Source organism: Drosophila tropicalis, unplaced genomic scaffold (genome assembly GCF_018151085.1).
Source record: "Drosophila tropicalis isolate 14030-0801.00 unplaced genomic scaffold, ASM1815108v1 contig_694, whole genome shotgun sequence".
In the NCBI taxonomy this organism is placed as follows: domain Eukaryota; kingdom Metazoa; phylum Arthropoda; class Insecta; order Diptera; family Drosophilidae; genus Drosophila; species Drosophila tropicalis.
This window is the reverse complement of record NW_027173176.1, coordinates 2,526,386-2,546,894: the sequence shown is the minus strand read 5'-3', so window position 1 is coordinate 2,546,894 and position 20,509 is coordinate 2,526,386. Positions and strand designations below refer to the sequence as shown.

Genomic DNA, 20,509 nt, shown 5'->3' with positions numbered 1-20,509 from the left:
TTAATTGCAATTTAATTGCCATATATACTCTGCTCTACACATATATATTTTTCAATTAATATGCCAACATGATGTATACCAAATAATAATGAAAAAAAATAACAACGTGTAGATAAAGCAGAACATCGACTAGAATATACCCTGTGATAATACATAGCCATAAATTAAAATATGTGTCATGTCCAATCGAATTTGCCCTCTCTCTTCCATTATTGCCTATCAATGCCTCACGGCTAGTGGTTATTATATAAATAATAATAAAATAATGTGCAAAAATTATAATAATAATAATAGAAATTAATTTTAAGCAATATTGATGCATTGGATTACACATTGCATGCTATTTGCACATGTCTCTCTTTTATTTAAATTATCAAATTGATATTAATTAAGTAATTAATTAACGCTAAAGGCAGACAAACCTCCCAACGATAATGCAATATAAATTGAGAATATGTGATTAATGGGACAATGAAGAAGCAAACATTGAACCAATTGAATTCCATGGACAATTCATTTGAAACGAAAAACGAAATTTTCGTTTCACTTTTGGTTCGCATATCAAATGCTTAAGATCAAATTAGATAAGATATAATTGCTCTGGATTCTCTCACCTTAATTAGCACAAGCATTAAATTGGTTAAATCGAAATTGGGAAGCGTGACTGAAATTATGCTCATAAAAGATTTCAACAGATTATGTATGTAGTGGTTAGAAAAAGAAGAGTGGGGAACTGCTCTAGCTCATCATTTCGCTTTTACCTTAATTCACAGTGAGTCAAGGTGAAAGATCTTCTCATGTATGACTAACACACACTTCGATGATGTGGTGATGATGATGATGATGATTATGGGAAGTGGTGGGAATGGTGGAGGAGGGGGGCATTTGTAACACTTTTTTCGACGCTTTTTTTGTCAGCTTTCTTTGCCGGCAAAATTATGGAAATTTGGACAATAGTCCTAGTCGCTAATTTGGCAACAAGCGATTGCCCAGCAACCAGCAACACCATGTAGATTACACAGTTGGCCCACTCAACACCATTACCATAAAAATACATTCCCGCATAGCAATCAATATTTACTATTATGCACCATCATTTCTCGCAAATGGTAACGAAGAGTCAACCCCAATCCCATACCCATCCATCTCCCTTAGCCCATTTGAGACCAGCCACGGCCACAACAACTCCACCCCTTAAAAGCAGATACGCCTGACATGCGCCCACCTTCTGTTTTTTTTAATCAAGTGAAAGCTATCTTTTTTTAGTTACTGTTTTGATATTTTTGGGCAAAAAATAAAAGTTTTGCAAATTTTTCACATGATTGTGTTAAATAGTGTTTGCTGTTTTTTTCGGTTGTTTCGGTTGTTGTTTTCAGTGTTTTTGTTAAACATTTTTCCATTAAACGGGAGCACACACACTTATTCAAATACACAGATATTACATGATCTTTTACATAATCTTCCCGAAGCGGCAGGGTCAAAAGTTAACCCAAAAAAAATAAGGAAAAAAATATACAATCTTGATTAATTTTTAATACCAGCGGGAAAAATTGTCTCCTCTGTGTGGTAATTCAAAACGCGGCATCTCTCTTGCACACACCCTTGATTGAAAAGTGCTAAACGGTTGCGGTCGTAAACATTGTAAACAATTGAAGGCTTTCACTATTTGCTATTCAAAATATCAACAACAACAAAAAGGTTAAAAGTGTTTAAAATTAACACTCGACGCCGACTACCGCTTACCCTGTGACTTAAGAACTATGAATAAGACCATGGCTAACTTAATTTGGAATTGCAGACTCAAGATTTGAACTAAAAATCATTATTTAGCTTGATTTAGGAGAAGTTTGGCCCATTGAAAGCTTTATATATTTTCCATAAATTACCTTTTAAACATAGTTTCCATTTACATATAGAGTTTTTGCTATTTAGTAGTCCTATTTATGGGCTAAAAAGAAAGAAGTAAATGATTAGTTTAGTTGATTTGCTTAGAACTTAAGAAGTCAAGTCTTATATTCTTCTGTATAGGAAATCATATAATATAATTTCAATAAAGTTAGATAGGAATATAAGGGTATAGGTCAAAGGTGTATGAAATGATAAGGTGCTCTTAATACCAAAGCATTTATATTAGTCTCTCCTGATAGCGCCAATAATCTACTCTTGACAGTCATCCTGATGTGGAAAGTGAAAGAAATGCACAAGCATTGTTGTTTTTGTGGTTTCAACCAGCACATTTTTATTTTTTTGACTGCTTTTTTCGATTTGTTAGCTCGAATCTCTTAGTTTTTGGCACACTTTCCACTACATATTTGGGCTAAATTTGATCAGCCCCTGGAGGGCTAAGCTGTAACTCTCATTTGGAATGATCGGGTCCAAACGAAAAGCAAAAGTTTTTCGACACAAACAAAGCGAGAGCCTGTTAAAAAGTGCGAAAGAACTATACTAACTGCAAAGTTTACAATTCGACTGGTTGGGCAAAGTGAAGTTCAATTAGCACTTTGGAATCAGTGTTTCTGTGGGTTTGTTTTTTTTTTTTTTGCTTTTCTCATTTGTTGTTGAATTCCAGTGAGTGCCAAACGATTGCCAGGCATTTGGCGTTTTCAGCGTTTTTTGTGAAAATCAACAATAAAGTGGCCTAATCCAGTTGGTCGAGTTCGCTCTTTGCAATTACAGACGAACAACTGCTTACAGTGAAAAAATGCACAAAAAAAAAAAACCAAAACAAAAACAATGAGTAAATATTTAATTATAATTGAGCTTTAAAAAACGGGCTTGGGCCTTGCCTTGTGCCTGGCTGGCTTGGACTATCCTATAGTCTTATGTCTTTCCCGTTTGTGGCCAACTTTGGGGCGGCCCACATGACTTGGTCTTGGTTAGTTCATATGGTCATTACGTCACGCGGCAACAAAACAAAACAACAACAAAAAAAACCAGAATGGGAAAAACTTGTAGCAACAACAACAACTGCATCCAAAAACACAAAAAACAACCGCATATTTGTCGTGAGCATTTTGTTACAATTTCAATTTGGTTGCCTGCCTGACTCCAAAGAAAAACCAAAAAAAAAAAACAAAACTAAAATTGTCTATTTCTTAGTCCATGTTCATTGTTGGGGGTCGCCGTCTTTTGTCTTCATCTCCTTCCCTCTGTGTCCGTGGCCGACTCCATTTTTGTCTCCAAATCCGGCTAGTTCTCTCCTCCTATGTCTCTCTATGGCAATTGACTCTCGAATCGAATTGTTGTCGAGGCGTAGCTCTGGCATTGGCTTCACTGCGCTTAATAGTTGTTCTCTTGCATTCGATAATACCCTGTGCCTTGATGGGATAGACTAAACTAATAGGTATTTATGCCCCGGTCAAAGTATTGGACAGAAATTAATGTTAGACTTGTATCAGTTACTTTTACTTCTCTAATAATGAATGTTGAACCCGGGCACAACCTTTGTGGGTTGGCAATGTATCATTTTAGTTAACGACTAACACCTGACTTTTGCCTTATGTGATTAACTAATTGATTACCTATAGGTTATACGCAAAGTCGATGCTTGCCTATGTGAATTTTTCAATTTCGGTTTGATCTGGTTTCATATTTTTTTTTGGTTTCTGTTTCGGTAGCATTTGAAAGTATTTTAGCCTTTTTTTGGTCTTTGCAAACTCAAACTGGTTTATGGCAATTTCTATGCCATTCTTAAAGCAGTTTTTATAAGTTTTTAGTAAATCGTAGCAGATATTTTCCAAGAACTCGTAAGAGAGTTAAAGGTTATGACGATAGTTGAGTGCTAGTTATCTAACATCCATTAATATGAGCTACAACACTAACATCATGTTCCTTTTCTTCCTTATTTAAGGGCCATCATATATCAATAGTAAGAGTTAACTAACTAGGCACTTAAATCAAATTAAAGGAGATTGTAAATTCACTTTAATGATGCACTGCCTGCTGTAGATCGATCAATATAGCTTATAAATCTTGCAATAATCTTCCAAAGTAGATTTAAGGCAACTTTTCAAATTTTGTTTTTCTTTTATTAACACACATATTTCTATTAGATGAACAATGGTTGCCAGGTGTTTAAATACCCTGTAATCCATTTAGCAATATGAGCATATCGATTGGCCAATAAGAGATTTTCAACTGATACTATTTCTGCAGATGAAACTTACTAAAGTATGACAAGCTGTTAAAGCTAGTAACCATTTTGATATTGTACATTTAACAATGGGTATTTTAATGGTCGTCACCCCCCGCCTAATTTGCCATATATTCACGTGGATGGTCACAAGCTGTGCGCTGTCTTGAGTGATTAAGGAGAATGTACAGAGGGCGGTATAGGATGAGTAGCAGCATTCGCTGACCCTCGCCTAAAACAAGCTATATACATACATAGCTGCCTTTCACTTAATTTAACCAAAAATCAATAGCATAAAGTGAGTTTTAGTGTTGTTTGAACATCATTTGTTATGGTTGATGAGGTTAAATAACGACTCCTCTAATCAACTGAAATTTCCATTTTCCGTCTTTGTACAGAGAGGCTTTACATAGTTGCCATGGTAATTATTTTGATCATAAAATTGAAAGTTTCACAAAGATGTCAATGATAGCGATGTCGATATGATCCTGAAATGGATGTTTTATTAACAAGACTTATCTTTAAGTGTAGAGTTTAAAAAATGTAATCTATACGGCTTATCATCAGTCTCTCTCTCTCTCTCTCTGCCTCTATTAATTGCTCAATTAAGTGATTAAACCTTCTTAAGATTTTGCAAAAGGTAAAGATAGATTGGTACTTAGTTTTAAAACTTTTGTGCCGCCCTTAGCCAATTAACATAAATGCAGCAAAACCTGTGCTGAAGGGGAAATTGAATTTCTCAATTAATTTCCATCAGGAAAATCGACAAATTTGAACGCAGCTGGTATGAAATGTTGATGGTGATGGGATTGGGGGCTTGGGGGATTGGGGGTTAGGGGAAGACAAAATGAAATTGCGCATAAAATTGCATTTTTAGCAGAGTTTAGAGTTCTGACCGGTTTAGCCAACATAACAGAGAGTCCCAGTTCCAGTCCCAGTCCCGATCCCAGTCCCGGTCCCCCAGGATGCACATTTCGTTTGATATTTTTATGGGGCGAACATTTGTTGCTAAGCAAGTTGTTGTTCTTTTTTTTTGTGTCCTTTCCCTCTAGCCTCTCTACCCTGTACCACCCAACCAGCTGCCGGTTAAACAAGTTAAGAAACGAGATGGAGACTTCGACCTACTTTGGTGGCTTGGGGTCTATGTGTGCCTGGGCGGTGGCATCTCCAGCTTCCAGTGTCTGGTCTTTATATCTGTCCGTCTGTCTGTCTGTTCGTCCATCCGTTTGTCTCTCCTTCCGTCTGTCTGTCCGTTGCCATCACACCGTTCACTTGGAATTTGGCGTCACTTTCTTTCGTGAGCTGCTGGAAATAGCAGGTTGACATCAATTGGCATGGCAACAAAAAAAAAGAAAAAAAATCAACAAAACCAAAATGAGCCGCAGATTTGTATTTAGAGTAAATGCAACTGAAAGTGAAATGAAGGCAAGCATCCGCAAAGGGATTATTGTTGATCTTTCACTTTTACGCAAAAATAACGTATACGTTTAAAATCAATTTCAAACAGACCATGTTTAAATTGTAATGAATGGTTTTTAGCGCGAAATTGTTAAGTACATACATTCGATTAACTTTCAAACTAAATGAGGCTATATAAAATTTAATGACTCCAACTTTTTAGTTTAATTGTTAGAAACATGAACGAACTTTTATGTCCCATTCTCTCTCTCTCTCTCACTCTCTGTATCTCGTTTCTCAGTTTCATTTTAATTGAGTGTCAAGGCCGCCATAAACTAATGTTGCCAAACATTTAAGTGTTTTGTGCATTAAAGAAATGTTTATTTTTTTTTATTAATTTGAAAAACGTTTCTCAAATAACATATCTACATATACATATATGCTTGTCCTTAATGACGTTATGGAAAATATGCAGGATCGACCAGTTTTCTGTGTCTAGTTATGAAATAAAATTTATGTTACAACTGTTTTTAGATGACCACTTGTTATTGTTGTAAATAATGTATTTGCAGCATGGTTTTTTTGTTTTCTCCCTCCGATCGTCAAACAAAAGATTGTAAAGTAGACATTAAACGTATGTGGCTAACACAATAAGCCAGCAACAGCTCATTCATCATTGTCAAGGCCAAGGAAGTCAGTCATCAATGTGCCAACAGAAACATATTCTATGGAGTCTCTTACCCAACCTATGACGAATTAAAGGAACGATGCCGGCTGTCAGTGTCTTTGACAAACTGTGTTAAACCTTTTGACCAGCCCTGGATTTATTTTTAATCCAGTTCAGTCGGGGGCAAAAGGGCTGCTTATAATTTACTGTTAATCAGATTCATTCACCATCTAAATCGAATGGTTACATGCTTTAAGTTAGAAAATATATAAAAGGGTGCAATTTTTTGGAAAAATCTCCCCCCACTCCTGTTGTTTTCTCTTTACAAATTATTTGCCTAAATAAATAATTTACTGTGTCTGGCAATTAAAAGTGGAAAAATGAAAAAAGGATTCGTTTGAAATTCGGATAAATTATTGCATGGAGGTTTCACGCACGAGCAGCATAAGAAATAAGCATGAGAATAGTGGTGGAAAAAGTATGTGGTTACTGGTAGAGGGAACATTAAGTTGTCGGTGTCGGCGGGCAGTGGGTACATGGATAGAGCGGAGAGCGGCAAGGCAAAAGCTAGACATCATCACTCTCTTATTTGAGTTGGTGTGGCCACGTGATGCTTGCAGTGAATGTTAATAACATTTTCTGCCAAAACGACCGAACGACTACAAGAAGAAATTTACGCACTCAACTCGACGGCAACGACGAACAAAACTCTCAACTAAAAGTTGCGCGACATAATTACATACATCTCTGTACATATATAAAACAACTGCAACTGTAGCTTGATCTCGCTCTATCTAGATATTTATGCTTACAGTAACAAGAAAACCAAAATTCAAGTGCAAATGTTTGTTTAATTTAGTTAGTCGAGTTTTTTCTTTCTAGTGGGCACCTTTCATTAAATTGTTTGCTAACTTTCTCTGAAGAAAAATGTTTGCCAACACTTATTTATTGTAGCACTCACATTTATGAATGCAAATATGTATTGCATTTATTTCGCGTACCTTTTGTGGGGACTTAACTGTTGTTGTCGTTTTCTTTAACGAGCTCATCCTTGTTGCAACTAGTCTGGCCCTCCTTCCGCAGCCACCCACATACCGCCACGCCCTCTATCCAAATTGCATCCAAAAAGTGGCTACGCTGTCTACGTCTCCTTCTGCTTACTTTTAACTACTTGACGCTGCCATTTGCGGTATTGCAATTAATTTTTGCTCTGTGTGGGCGTGACCGACGAACTGCATGTTGTAGCAAGCAAGTTGACACACTAATTTCTGATTCTGATCTCCGTAACAACAAGAACAGTAGCAGCAGCAGCAGCAGCAGCAGCGACAACAGCAACAACAACCGTTGCTCATTGCCAAACGCTTCTCATTTAACGCCTGCATGGACTCGCACAACTTATCAGATGAAGAGAGGGAGAGAAAAAGTGTAGACGTATGTATGTATGTATGCATATACATTTGTAAGTACGTATAGAGCGGGGGAGAATAAAGATATAAGTTTGGAGAGTGGGGAAAACGAGCATATGTTGGTAAGTATTTGTGTGGTGGGGGCAATGGAGAGGATTAGCAGAGAGCGGAATAATGCCTGCTGGCTCAGCTGTTGTGCTGATGATAAGGCCCAAACATTGTTGTTCTTATTAACAATTTACATCAGACAAGTTTATATACATACATACATATATGTATGTATGTATATGCATAATTTAAACAAGGATCAAATTCTATACAAATTTTAAACAGGAATAATCCATTGTGGCTTGGGTTATAGAAGACTAATCGATTGATATCGATAATAAGTGTGGTTGGGGTTTACAGTTAGAGAGAATTTAATTTAACTGTTTCCTCTTTCATTTCCTGTCGATGAAAAACTAGAAAGATAAAATTACCATATAAGAGCCTTACATTCTTTATTCCATTCTATTCTGATCTAGAGCAAAGAAGAATGCGTTATAATTTTAAAAACACAACAAGTGTCAATGGGTAATCGGTTCTGCTCTCATTATGTTAGCTACATATATAACAATTAGTGGTGATCCACATAAGCGTTTACTACACATTTACACTCCTTGTCAACTGATTTATGGCAGCGATATAAAATTTGTTAATTGTCATGAATCCGCATCTGTCGACCAAGGCCCATTAAATCCTCGAGTCTAACCTGAAAACAGACAATTAGAGCACGAGAATTGTGAAATTGTACACACTCACACACACACACACACACACAGTGTCTAGCCGCAGCTACTTCATTTAGAAATTTTTGGGCCAAAAGTTTTTAACTTGTCTTCACGAGAATGCACTCGAATTTGGTTTTTACGAAGCTAATTAAAATACAATAGCAATTTAAGAGAGATTTCTGATTGAAAGTGGCTTAAAGTGAGCTATCTTAGATTGACTTTTTGGCCAATATCAATCTTAAATTTTGATTCATTTCAATTGATTATGAATGTAGGCAAGGTCATTATGAAGTATTGTTTTATTTTTATAACTAATTTGTTGGCTTTTATGTGGTTCTCTTTTGGCAAATGAAGCCATTCTCGTAGTTTGCTTAAACATTTTAAGACAACTGTCAAAAGTTTTGTGAGTTACTTTCATTCACTTTGCCAAACAAAAAACTAGATTGTCTTCTTTCCACTGATAATGATGATGACGATGTTACAAGCTGCTAACGACATTCATTCGTTTGTTCGTCTGTTCATTCGTTCATTCGCTTCAAGATTGACACTTTTATTCAACAAGCATGACTCCATCGTTGCCAACTCCCTGACTCTGACTCTGACTTTGACTCCAGCAAGGCTGCAACAGAGCCGGAGGAGCAGGAGGAGGCAGTGGCAGTGGCAGCGGCAACAACGGTGAGCTGTGTGGCATCTGTATCTTTTTCTCTCTATTGAGAGACAAAACGAAAGCAGCAAACAATTTGTCGCAAATCTACAGTGTGTATGTGTGTGTGTGTTTGTTGCAGGGGGGTGGGGGAAAAAGATGCGGTGAACTCGCAACGGAGCGTTGCAGTTACACGTTCTTCGAAATGCAACAGCACAATTTGCAATTGAAAGTTTTGCTCCAACGAACTAGATGAAGTTGCGATGAAGGAAGTGAGGGGGAAGTTACAAGAAGAAAACAAAAAAAAAATAGAAGAAAAAAACTATTCCAACTATTGATCGATTTTCAAAGTCGAAAACGAAAACGAAGACGACAACGAAGACTTTCCCATCGCTTGAATTCGGTTTCGGTCTTCATTTATCTTATTTCTTGCCTTAGATCACGTTCCTTCTGACTACGTGAAAAAATGGCAATTGAATACTTCATTCTAAGCAAAAAGGAAAATCGCAGAGACTCACCAGGGGCAGCGGCAGGGGCAAGTGGGGCAGGTGGGGCAGGTGGTCTTCAATGGGCCATTGTTTATAATTGCTAAAAGTATTGAGTTTGTAAGCTGGTTTCAATTTTCCATCCATTCCACAACAACTGGATTCAAATGAGTGCTTAACGCTACGCTATGGTCAACAACATCAGTCTATATACACATATTCACTCGATATTGTTGTTGTTGTTTTGGCAAAAATTCATAGGCGTGAAATGGGTAAAACAAAAAAAAAAAATACTCAAAGATGGTGGCGACTGGAGCTGCTGTTTTTGGTTTTCGTGTTTTTTTTTTTTTGTGCTACCCGATTTTAGGCATTCAATGTTTACGTATATATCCATTTTGGTTTTTCCGTTATGCTTGAACGCCAAAGTCATTAACTTTTTCTTCATGTACTTACGTATTATTGCATTTGAGCGTGCTATTGGCCTATCGAATAAATAATAATAATAACCGTAATAATAGCCATAATTATTTAGACAACTACATTTTGGCTGCTTCATTTTGGTTAGCCAGATGAATATTTCACCAAAAAAACAACAACAATGGCTAATGACTGTTGTGTTTTATTTTTTAATGTTGAACAAATGTATTTTTAAAATATGTTAAAACAAAAACAAAACACAAAAATATTCGCAAATTAGATAAATAACATAGAAGATTAAAAAGAAGATTAAACCGACAGTTTAATTACAATACAAAAGTCAGACTATCTCGCCCAATCTTAGAGGATATCGAATTTGAAGTCTTTATTCATCGAATCGGAAAGGCTTCTTTACATTTTGGCGACCCCCTTCGGGTGCATTCAAGCAGGTTAATTATAACTTGAGCGATCTAAATGGAACTTAATGATCCGAAAGTGACTTTTGGTTTAGGTAAATTGATGATCCCGCAGTGCAAACAATGACACTATCATTATGAAATGAAAGTTTTCCATCTGAAATTCTTAATCGATCAGAGATCAGTTTGTAACTGACCACAAACTGACTTTCTTGCTGGAAGGGACCTAGTTTCCGTTACGTTTACCAAGTAACTTGGCCCACCAATCAATAATCTAATTTAAAACTTTATCAATCACTTCTGCAAGTAAGTAATTTTGAGATCCCGATAATGCTGGCCAGTAGCGAACAATGCAGAAGCCCAAAACCAAACCAAACCCACAATCCTCCATGGAGCTCCTCCATCCCAATCATTCTAATCAGCAATCGACAGGTCTGTGGTCTCTTTGCAATCCGATTTGGTCTTGTCTCTACTAGCCCAACGGCTTGGAGTTCCAATTAAACTATTAACTCGAAGCCAAGGGTAACTATCAACTGTCTGCATCAGCTGACGAATCGCCAGAAGCTATTAAACAAAAATCTCAACATCAGCATCGGCATCGGCTCCAGCTCCAGCAAACTCTGTCAGCCCAGGTCTAGCCTCTGGGCGATGAAACTGGGGCAATTGTAATTAAAACGTTCTACGTGCCTCTCTTGGTTTTCGGCTTAATTTTTGGTTTTTTTCCCCCCCGTTGTCTCAATGTTTGTGTTGTTGTTGGCTGACCGAATTTCCGAGGCATTTTACAAACTGAAAGTGCGTGTTAGATAGATCAGAGGGAAGAGAGGAAAGAAGAAGGGGAGGTGGATAAAAAATGTAAGCTGTTTTGCCACAAAGAGAGGAAAATTTTGAAAACAAAAAATGATGAAAAGTCCAATTGAATGTGTTCCAAGAGCCGATTTGATTGAACCAATTGAATAATTTTGACGGCGTGACGCCACAAAAAGAAGTTACAATAAAGTAAACTAAAGTGAGGAAAAGATAATACATAAACAAATCTAAATTGGGAATAATGACAAATAATAAAGTAATATTTTGATTAGAAAGTTGTATAACCCGAGGAAAAAGGAGGGAGGTGGCGGTGGCTCTGGGGCTGTGGGGGTGGGCGGTGCTGGGTGGTTGGCTCGGTAACCACTTTTTTTGGCCCATGTGAATTTTTTATGCAATTATGTATTTCTCTTGCTCTGCTTTTTGTTATTTTGTTGGTTTTGTTTTGTTTTGCCTTTTGTTGTTGTTGTTTATTTATTTGGTTTTTTGTTTTGACTTTTTTTTTGCACGTACTGCAACAATATTGTATAAGTAGCCACAATAACAATATGAATTACAAATACAACAATTTTATGCTGGTATGAATTTAATAAACCCTCCGCCATATGATTTAATTGAAGCCACCCACCGATGGGTGGGCGGGCACAAGCGGCTGACGGCTTGAGCCAAGTTAGGATGAGGAGCGAGGGGGCGATAGACTAACGGTTGACGAGTCACTGAGATTGCAATTGTTGGGTGTTTATTTTAATTTTACAAATGATATGGCATTTTAATAGCCCTGCAAAAAAAAAAAACAGAAAACAAAACAAACCAAACCGAAAAAGAAAAAGGTACATCAAATTTTTGGCTCAAGTCTCTTGTTGAGTGCTGTTATGGCCATATCTGGATCAACACAAACTAGATATATAGGTCACACACTCTTTCAGTATCAGTTGAAAAAGTGAGTTTGTTATCGATTAACAGAGATTCCCATCAATCGCATGAGATGAATGCATGGCAGGGTATAGAGATTTCGTCACTAGAGAAATGATTTAAGGCCCTCTGGTTTGTCACTAAATTATTATTATTATTGTTGTTGTTGTTATATTTTGTGTAGTGTTGCCTTAACTCTGTGACTACATTTGGTTGTTGTTGTCGTTGTTGCCTTCTGTAATAACAAGAGTCTCCCTCTCTCTGGTAAGCATTTAAAAACGCATCAACAAACCGTTTTCAAATTTAATTTCCCTTTTTTTGTGTTTTTAGTTTTTGCGTGTAGTAAGTAATTGTAATAAATTTAAAGTCAACAACGCCAAAATCAACTTACACAAGAAACAATTGCCCAAATTAAAAGAGACCCTGTAGAAAACAACCCAAAAAGTTATCTATTTTCACTCGCATTAATGGAGTTTTAGTTGGGCGTAGGCCAAAGCCATTCTTAAGCTACTAGGTCAGTGTTATGAAACATAAGGTACCTCATCTTACTATTCTGCTAATTTGACATCGAACATAACACTCTTAGGCACACACACACACACACACGATTTCGCACTTTAGTTTTCAATAGCAAACGGCTGCCATGTAACTCACTCTTATTACCACATCAACAATCTGGCGTCATCCGGTAGGTAGGCAGATAGGTAAACAGGTAGATAGATAGGTAGGTAAGTGCAAGGTGCATAGCTAACGTTCCATTCATTGCCGCTATGTTTTATCCGGTGTGATTGAAATTTGATTGAGAACATGACTGTGTAGGCCAAAATCAAGCCACTAAAGGATTGTAGGGGGTAGCCCATCATTTAGGTACACAGCTACAGATCGTTTGGGGTCAAGGAGCAGGTGTTTTGAGCACCTGACTTTAAGCTCTACCTCTCTTTCTCTCTCTATCTTCGTCTCTGTCTCTGTCTGCAGTCTATGTCTATGAAGAAATTACTGAATTTGACCAGCAAAAATAACTGTTATGGCAATTTTTAACCGTAGCCACTTATTTCTCTAGTTCTTCTGACAACTCGAACCGTCGCGTGAGCATAGACAGGCCTCACCTCATTCCATCCCGCCCCACCACACACCTTCTTCTTCTTCTTCTTCTCTTTCTTTCTTTCTTTCTTCTTACTGCTGACTGAACTCGTGCCTGCCTTTCACTTCCACATAAAAGGAAAAAAACAGAAAAATTAGAGAGAGGGAAAGAGAGTCAGTGCACAAACGTTGCATGCAAATTGCTTGCCATTTCCGCTCATACTCATTTATGTGTGTGTGTGTGTGTGTGTGTGTGTATAGATGTTCATACGTAAGCGTAACTCCATTACCAACTTCAGCACAGATTCCAACTCCAAATGACTACAAACTGCAGCATAATTTAATTAAACGATGGCAAATTTTCCAGCTAATCAAACTACAAACGGCCAACGAAATGACTAAAGATTGAAAGACATTTTATTTCTATGCTTATTTGGTTATTTACGCAATCGCGTTTGCAAGAAAACCAAAAATTGTTAAAGCCGCACTTCAGGTTTCTATTCAAAGCAAAATCGAAAGAAGCAAAACAAGGTGTTTGAACTCTCTTTGACTTTTAGCCCTCGGGGTAAGTGGCTAAAAAAACAAAAATATAGAAAAAACAGGTTAAAAGAATGTGAACATGAAGGTACAGCAATTATGAAATCATTGAGTATCGCAGAATATATTCCACATACACAAACATACATACATATGTAGATAGGTACATATATGAATATTCCTTTTCTTTCGTGGTCATTAGCATTTCGTCCATATTTATGACATAACACGATCGGACGACGCGGCCATCGACATCCATTTTGTTTTTTCTTTCGGCAGTTCTTTTTATAACTAGTTTGCCCCGCGGGGTTAGCAAATGATTCGGCTGATTTAATAATATGCAAAAGCATGAAGAGTTCAAGAAACTTTGCCACATGACTACGATAAAATATATACATCGATTTCGGTTTGATTAAGCACTTTATTTGCTTCTTCCTTATAGCATTCGAGAGACTTCGTTAGGCAAATCTTTTTATGTCTATTGATCCTGTAATGGACTTGTCATATACACACTCTAATTCAACTACTCGAAGCAAGAGTTTAGTTGTGTTCTCCATTTGAATAGTGGTATCCAAATCCCTAAGCTATAATTTTATTTCATCTACGATCACACATGCTTGATGAACTGTAACCATAATCTTGATGAACTCTAACCACTAGAATCGGTCCATACTCGCCCACACGTATGTTCTATGTATATATAAATATTTGGCTGCTGAAAGCTAGAATCATCCCTTAACTTCAGCGATCCCTTGAGAAAAGGCAATACAACAGAAAAAAAACCAAGAAGAAAAAACCCAATAAGCAACTCAGTTAAGTCGACTACGAAGTACCCCTTTCCCAAATGCAAAATCTTGACCAAATTGTATATTTTCACTTAAAAAAAAAAAAGAAAACATTTATATCCTTAAAGAATAGAAAAAAGCTTACAATTATTTAGCTATTGCATACTTTTTGGAGACTTTGGTATACTCTTTTTGTGTGTGTGTGTGTCTGTGTGTATATGGAACCTATGGAGGGTACTGAGTATAAAAGCGCTAACGAACCAAATGTGGTCTTTCATGTTGTTGGCGGTGGCTATGATGTTGATGATGATGGTGATGCGGATTGGGGTGGGGTGGGTAGGGGCGGGGCGGGTTACGGTGTCCCTAATGGCCTGCACATGTGCTACGTGGCAGCAAACGAACTGCAATCGGACCCACCCAAATAGCCACCCACTTGCCACACGCTCTGGTGATACATGTTCTCTCTAACAAATGTCCAAAAGAAATCGACGCCGTCACGTAAACTTATTTTAATAATCACATAACTTTCGGCATATATACCGCCAGTCGAACGCATTGGTAAAGAAAGCAAACATAAAAATGGCAAAAAGAACCGATTCTCGTAACAGCTTGTATGTTCAACGACATTAAGATACCCTTCTTCAATGGCCAAACTCAATTCCAAAACCCATGGAATGGGTGTTGTGTCTTTCACTCAGTTTTCCCAATGCTTTAGAGTCGATGGTATTGGAATACGTAGGGCTTTCATTACTACCCAAATACAAGGTATCTTCAAAGTCGTTACTCCAACTTGCCTGATGGATTTTTATGCTCTGACCGAAAGTTGTATTGTAGTAGAACTTTTGGTGTGTGGCCAGGCCAGCGCTTAAATGGGATTTGTGGGGCACTTTAGTGTCAACTTAAACAATAAGTTGGCAAAAAAGAAAGAAAACTGAAATGCAACTTTTGGCGTGAGTCAGGAGCAACAGAAACAAAACAAAAGAAAATTAAGCTTAACTCCTCAACTCATCTCTAGTTGAGATCTTAAAACGTGTCCACACAGCAGGTGGTGGGCCTAAAAGGCAGAAAAAACGCAAATACTTTAGAGAACTTAAAACCTTCTTATGGTCAACTCTGGACACTTTCTGTCATAGACCTTGTTATTGTTGTTGTTGTTGTTGTTGATATTGTTAGCTTTTCTTTCTTTCTTCTTGCATAGGAACTGAAAGTCAAATCTCAGCTTGAGCCTTTGCCTTTCGCTTTTAGCGTTTCTTACTTCAGGTTTCGGCATTAAATTACACTTTATTTGCAACTTTACTTTCTCAAAACCATCTCGGAAGGCAGATTGTCTGCTGAAATGTATACCGAAAACCATATCAAAGACCATTTGCCAGAATATGCATAATGTAAGCATTTGATATCCTTAACGCACCCCAAAAACAAAAGAGAAAACGATTTAGCTCAGGTCGTCTTAGCTGCATCTAAAGAGCAGACCAACTATTTTTTGTATAATATTCCATTTCAATTGTTTAAACTTGCAAGAATTTCAATAGCAATAGCAATTTTATCTTAAATAAACACTTGGGCTTACAATTAGATTTTACAGATTTCCGCTTTATCTTCATGTTTGATAATGTCCTGACTGTAACTTATAACAACAACCATATAAGAATGTCCTTCTTAGGACCAGTGTGAACACGAGCAACTGAAAGGGTCAAGAAAACAAGAAAGTTTGACTAGAAAATGAATCTAAAGTACTAATTACAGATTATTCAAATAAGAATTTGAAGGGCTTACTATAATCTATCCCTTATGCTCTTTATTCCTCCTGCTTCTTCTGCTAATTCAGCTTGGAACAGATGTACACGATCTTCAAAATCCCAAGCCCACCCATTCTATAACTCGATTTTGATTGTTTTCGACATGGAGAATCACTTGAAAAACGTAGTTTGATAGGGTATTAAAATCTCGGCTTAGTTCAAAGTTAGCTTCCGGGATTTTTCTTTGTTATTATTATTTTGATAGCGCTTTTCTTTTGCTCTCTTTTATTTTTTAAGTCTCTATCTCTCGGCTATCGCCGGTAGATTTATGCCAAACAAAAGCAAAACAAGAAATATACAGAAAGAAAAAATTTTCTGCTCTTTCGTTTTCCACATATTTTCTTGTTGTCCGGTGAGCGGAAAGCTGCAGCAAAACAAATCCCAAAAGTAATTCAGAGCACCGACTAAAAGATAACCTTTAATATCACTTTGAAAATTAAATGTCAGTTTTTAATGCATGTTAGTAAGTCTAGTGCAAATCCTGATTAAGCCTGAGCTTTAATTCTTACCTCTTCAATAATTTGACAAGTGAGTTTTTCACTTTACCCTTTCATAGGGTACAATAACAACAAAAATTGCCAAAGGAAAACGTTTGCATTGGAATTTTTGCCTCGTTTTCCTCTCCATTTTGTCTTTTGTTATCAAAACAAAATACGCAAAGAAAAGAAAAAAAATAAAAGGAAAAAAGACTGAAAGTAAGTATATCAAAAGTGGACCAGACCCTAAATGCAGGCCACAAACACACAAAAGATATTCCGGTCTGTTGGAACCGGTCAAGTCCGTCATAAAAATAAATCAAAACGTATTCCAGGCAGAATGTTACGACGAGTTCTTGAATACTCTATATAGCAAACAAAAGATATAATTTCAAATTCATGAAATGCAACTAGAAACCCTTCAGAAGGCAGACAAAAGCAAATGAATTCAGCAACCATTTTTATATACTATTCTATGTACATACTTAGAACCACTCAGCTAACAAAGCAAACCCCTTTTTAGGTCATACTTATATACATAAATATTTCGAAACACTTTGGCTACCAATAACTCCAATAACTATATCTTTAGCTCTCTAATTTTAATTTTAAAGAATGAGAGAGAAAAAATATCTCAATTATGGAATTGGACTCTAGGAAATTGTGGATTGTCCGTTGTTTGGTATGGCTAAAGTTTTTTCTTTTATAATTTTCATTCTGTTTTTTTTCGTTACTTTGCTACATAGTAGTTGTTGTTGCTGTTGTTATTGTTTTTTAGTTGTCGCTTTTGTCCCCCAAGGTTCTTGCAACTTAATTAAATGTTGACATAGTGCACAAAGCTACCTTTTTTAGATTGTTGTTCCCCTTTTGGGGTACTTGGTTGTATGTACATATTTCTTGTTGTTGTTCGTTGTTGGCCATTTAGCTGCTTATGACAGCAATTTAAAGTGTAAATGAAATAATAGCTGTTAGGAGAAGGCAAAGGACACACAAAAAAAAAAATAACTCGAATTTTGCGTAAATCATGAAAAGCTTAATAGACGACAAACCTTTTGACTAACAAAGTGAGACCACTTTGCTCATTTTAAATTTCTTCTCCTCTCGTTCTCTATTGCAGTTCGGTGGAGTTGATTGCTTTGCTGGCCATATCGTGCACCTTCTTTCTGTTCATGCATACAAATAAATTAAACAGTCGTCTCAAGGAAATGGAAGTGAAGCTGCAGCCATCCGAGTTCTCAGCACTGGGTCTAACTGGAGGCAACAATCACATCAGCGGCCATGATGCGGGCAGTAAGTAACCATAAGAAAAAAGAAAAACCACACACAGAGAAAAAAAAACAGGAAAAATAGAGATGCATATCTAAAAGAAGAAGATGAAAAAATTAGAGAGATGAAAACAAAAAGCCAAATGCTAACCGATTCTTGTCTCGCTCGATTGCATATCACGTTGCGTATTATGCGATGATACAGGAAGTGAACGAACAAAAAATACCAGAACAATATTTGCAAAACACCAAAAAACTAGAAGTAATAGTTGACTATTGTATACACTTTCTTATGTCTAATACGGCGAGATAACACAAATTTCACAAGTTCTAGAAAGAATATTCAAGAATATCCTTATTAATTCTTAAAGTTAATTTTTAGTTACTTAACTAAACTCAGAGGCTCAAAACTGAAAAAGAATTGAAAAACTCAAACTTATTCATTTGTTTAATACTTAACTGAATGACTAGAGAGACGGATGAATGCATTCAAAACGCCTTTAGAGTGTTAAAATTGAAAAGTTTAAAACTGAAAAGTATTTCATTCATTTTATTAAATACTCAACTTAGTTAATAGAATTGACAGTCGATTGAATGTGACTAAAGAATTAGACAAAAACTATGTTAATTTTGATATATTTGGGAATCCAGAACCCAAGTCTTTACATTCAATAGGCGAGACCTCATCTCAATCTACCACTCCCATTAAGTTTCTAAGGGAAACCATGCTTGAAGAAGAATTCCCAACTACTTAAAGCGTTAAAGATTTGGTATGGCCTTTACCACTCTGGCTTCTTGGTGGTTTCTGAAATAGCTATACAAATTGTTACCTCTATATTTAAAATTATACCTTTATTACTTTATTTACTGATAATTATTCAATAAACACAATTAAAGCGATTGCTTGCTAATGGCAAATACTGCAATTAATGCAAAATGAACTCAACTCTTTCATGTTGATTAGGAACTTGTGACCCAAGCTAATATGCCCTTTTCGCAGCACACATACCAACAATAAAAAAAAAAAAAAAAAAAAAAAACAACAAGTAAATAGCAACGCCCAATTGATTTTTAATTACCGTAGTGACCCGAACCCTCAACCTTGCAGTGCGTTTCCTGTACCTACTCTTTTTGTTTTGCGTTTTTTTTTGGCCAGGGCTTATATTTTTGCAATGCCTTTTCACCATAAATTAGTTGTCCGTTTTGGAGCTAAATTAGTGCGCCATTGCTTTATGCATGAATAAATTATGGCATATTTTATTTTGGGGGGAACGCCGCAGACATTACACTAATAAACTGATAAATTAAAATCAACATAATATATAATATACACACACACACACACACAAACCTATACAGATATAGTTACAGATACATGCATGTACATTTATGTATTTTATAGATAGTTTTTAATTACAATATGTATGGACATGTTTGCAATGCTTTAGTGGCATTAATAAATTATTATTTAGCTCTTTGCTGACTGGTGGCTGACCTAGGGGAGGTAATACTCTATATACCATCTCATTCTTTAGCCCTTTGACTTGATTAAGTCGATATGAATAATACAAAAAACAAATGGACATACAAAAAAAAATGAATTTCTTTGCCCGTTTTAAGGGTATTTTCAAATCGAATCCATTTTCATATAAAGGTTTTAAATAATTAAACTGTTATTTTATAATAAAGCTGACAATAATGAAGATTAAACTTTAGTACAGGAAAATTTTTCGATTAATAGCAATAAAAAAAAGATGTTTCTGGTTTTACTCCATAGCAAAATCTATGAATACAATACTTAGTAGTCATTAATATCCGAAAATACTATGGACCAGTGGTTTTTAGTGATGTTTTTTAATGCTTATGGGACGTTAATTCATCACTCATCAAATTGTGTATTATAAATTCGATGAAATTGTCTTAAGATACAAACAACTCCTGTGCATGTTAGAATGATTAGAAAGATTTCGAAACAGCAAAGAATGCCTCGCCAAATATTTACGCAAATTTTTGTAATTTCAATCAACTAAAGGCAATTTATAATCGTAGAAAAACACGTTATTAAACGTGTGGCCTCTATCTTTGAGTATTTAGTTGGTTCACACGGCTAACTATCACTTGACATACATTTGTTAAAGCCAAGAGAAACGAGCAAATTCTTACTGTGTGAGAAGACACAGATACCCAACTAAATGGCATTAAGATACAAAAAGAAGAAATCTTTGAAATAAAATCAAAAAAAAAAAAAAATTGTCTACTATGCAAAACTCTAATTTCCCTGACGGAAGTTTTCTTTCATACAATTGAACTTGTAATTTGAGAAAAGTGGCTACAAAACCAAAAAAAAAAAAAAAACCCAACGCCAGCTGCTACTGCAAGATCTTCATTATTATCATCATCATGCAACTTAATGCAGTAATTTCAGTTAACTGACATTTTAACATTTTAGTGTGGGATGTCTGAATGCTTAAGAAAAAATTAAATTAAAGACTCTTTACTGCGACTTTAAGCACACGT

General features: G+C 36.2%; 1 protein-coding gene across 3 annotated transcripts in view; it reads left to right on the top strand.

Annotated features, from left to right (window-relative positions):
- The window catches only part of LOC137579067 (heparan sulfate 2-O-sulfotransferase pipe-like), a 38,455-nt gene that overhangs the window by 1,518 nt on the left and 16,428 nt on the right, over positions 1–20,509 (top strand). For all 3 annotated transcript variants that reach the window (XM_068292752.1, XM_068292751.1, XM_068292753.1), the window contains exon 2: positions 17,845–18,017. In XM_068292752.1, the coding sequence (XP_068148853.1) occupies positions 17,845–18,017 (173 nt within the window). The remainder of the gene's footprint in view (positions 1–17,844; positions 18,018–20,509) is intronic.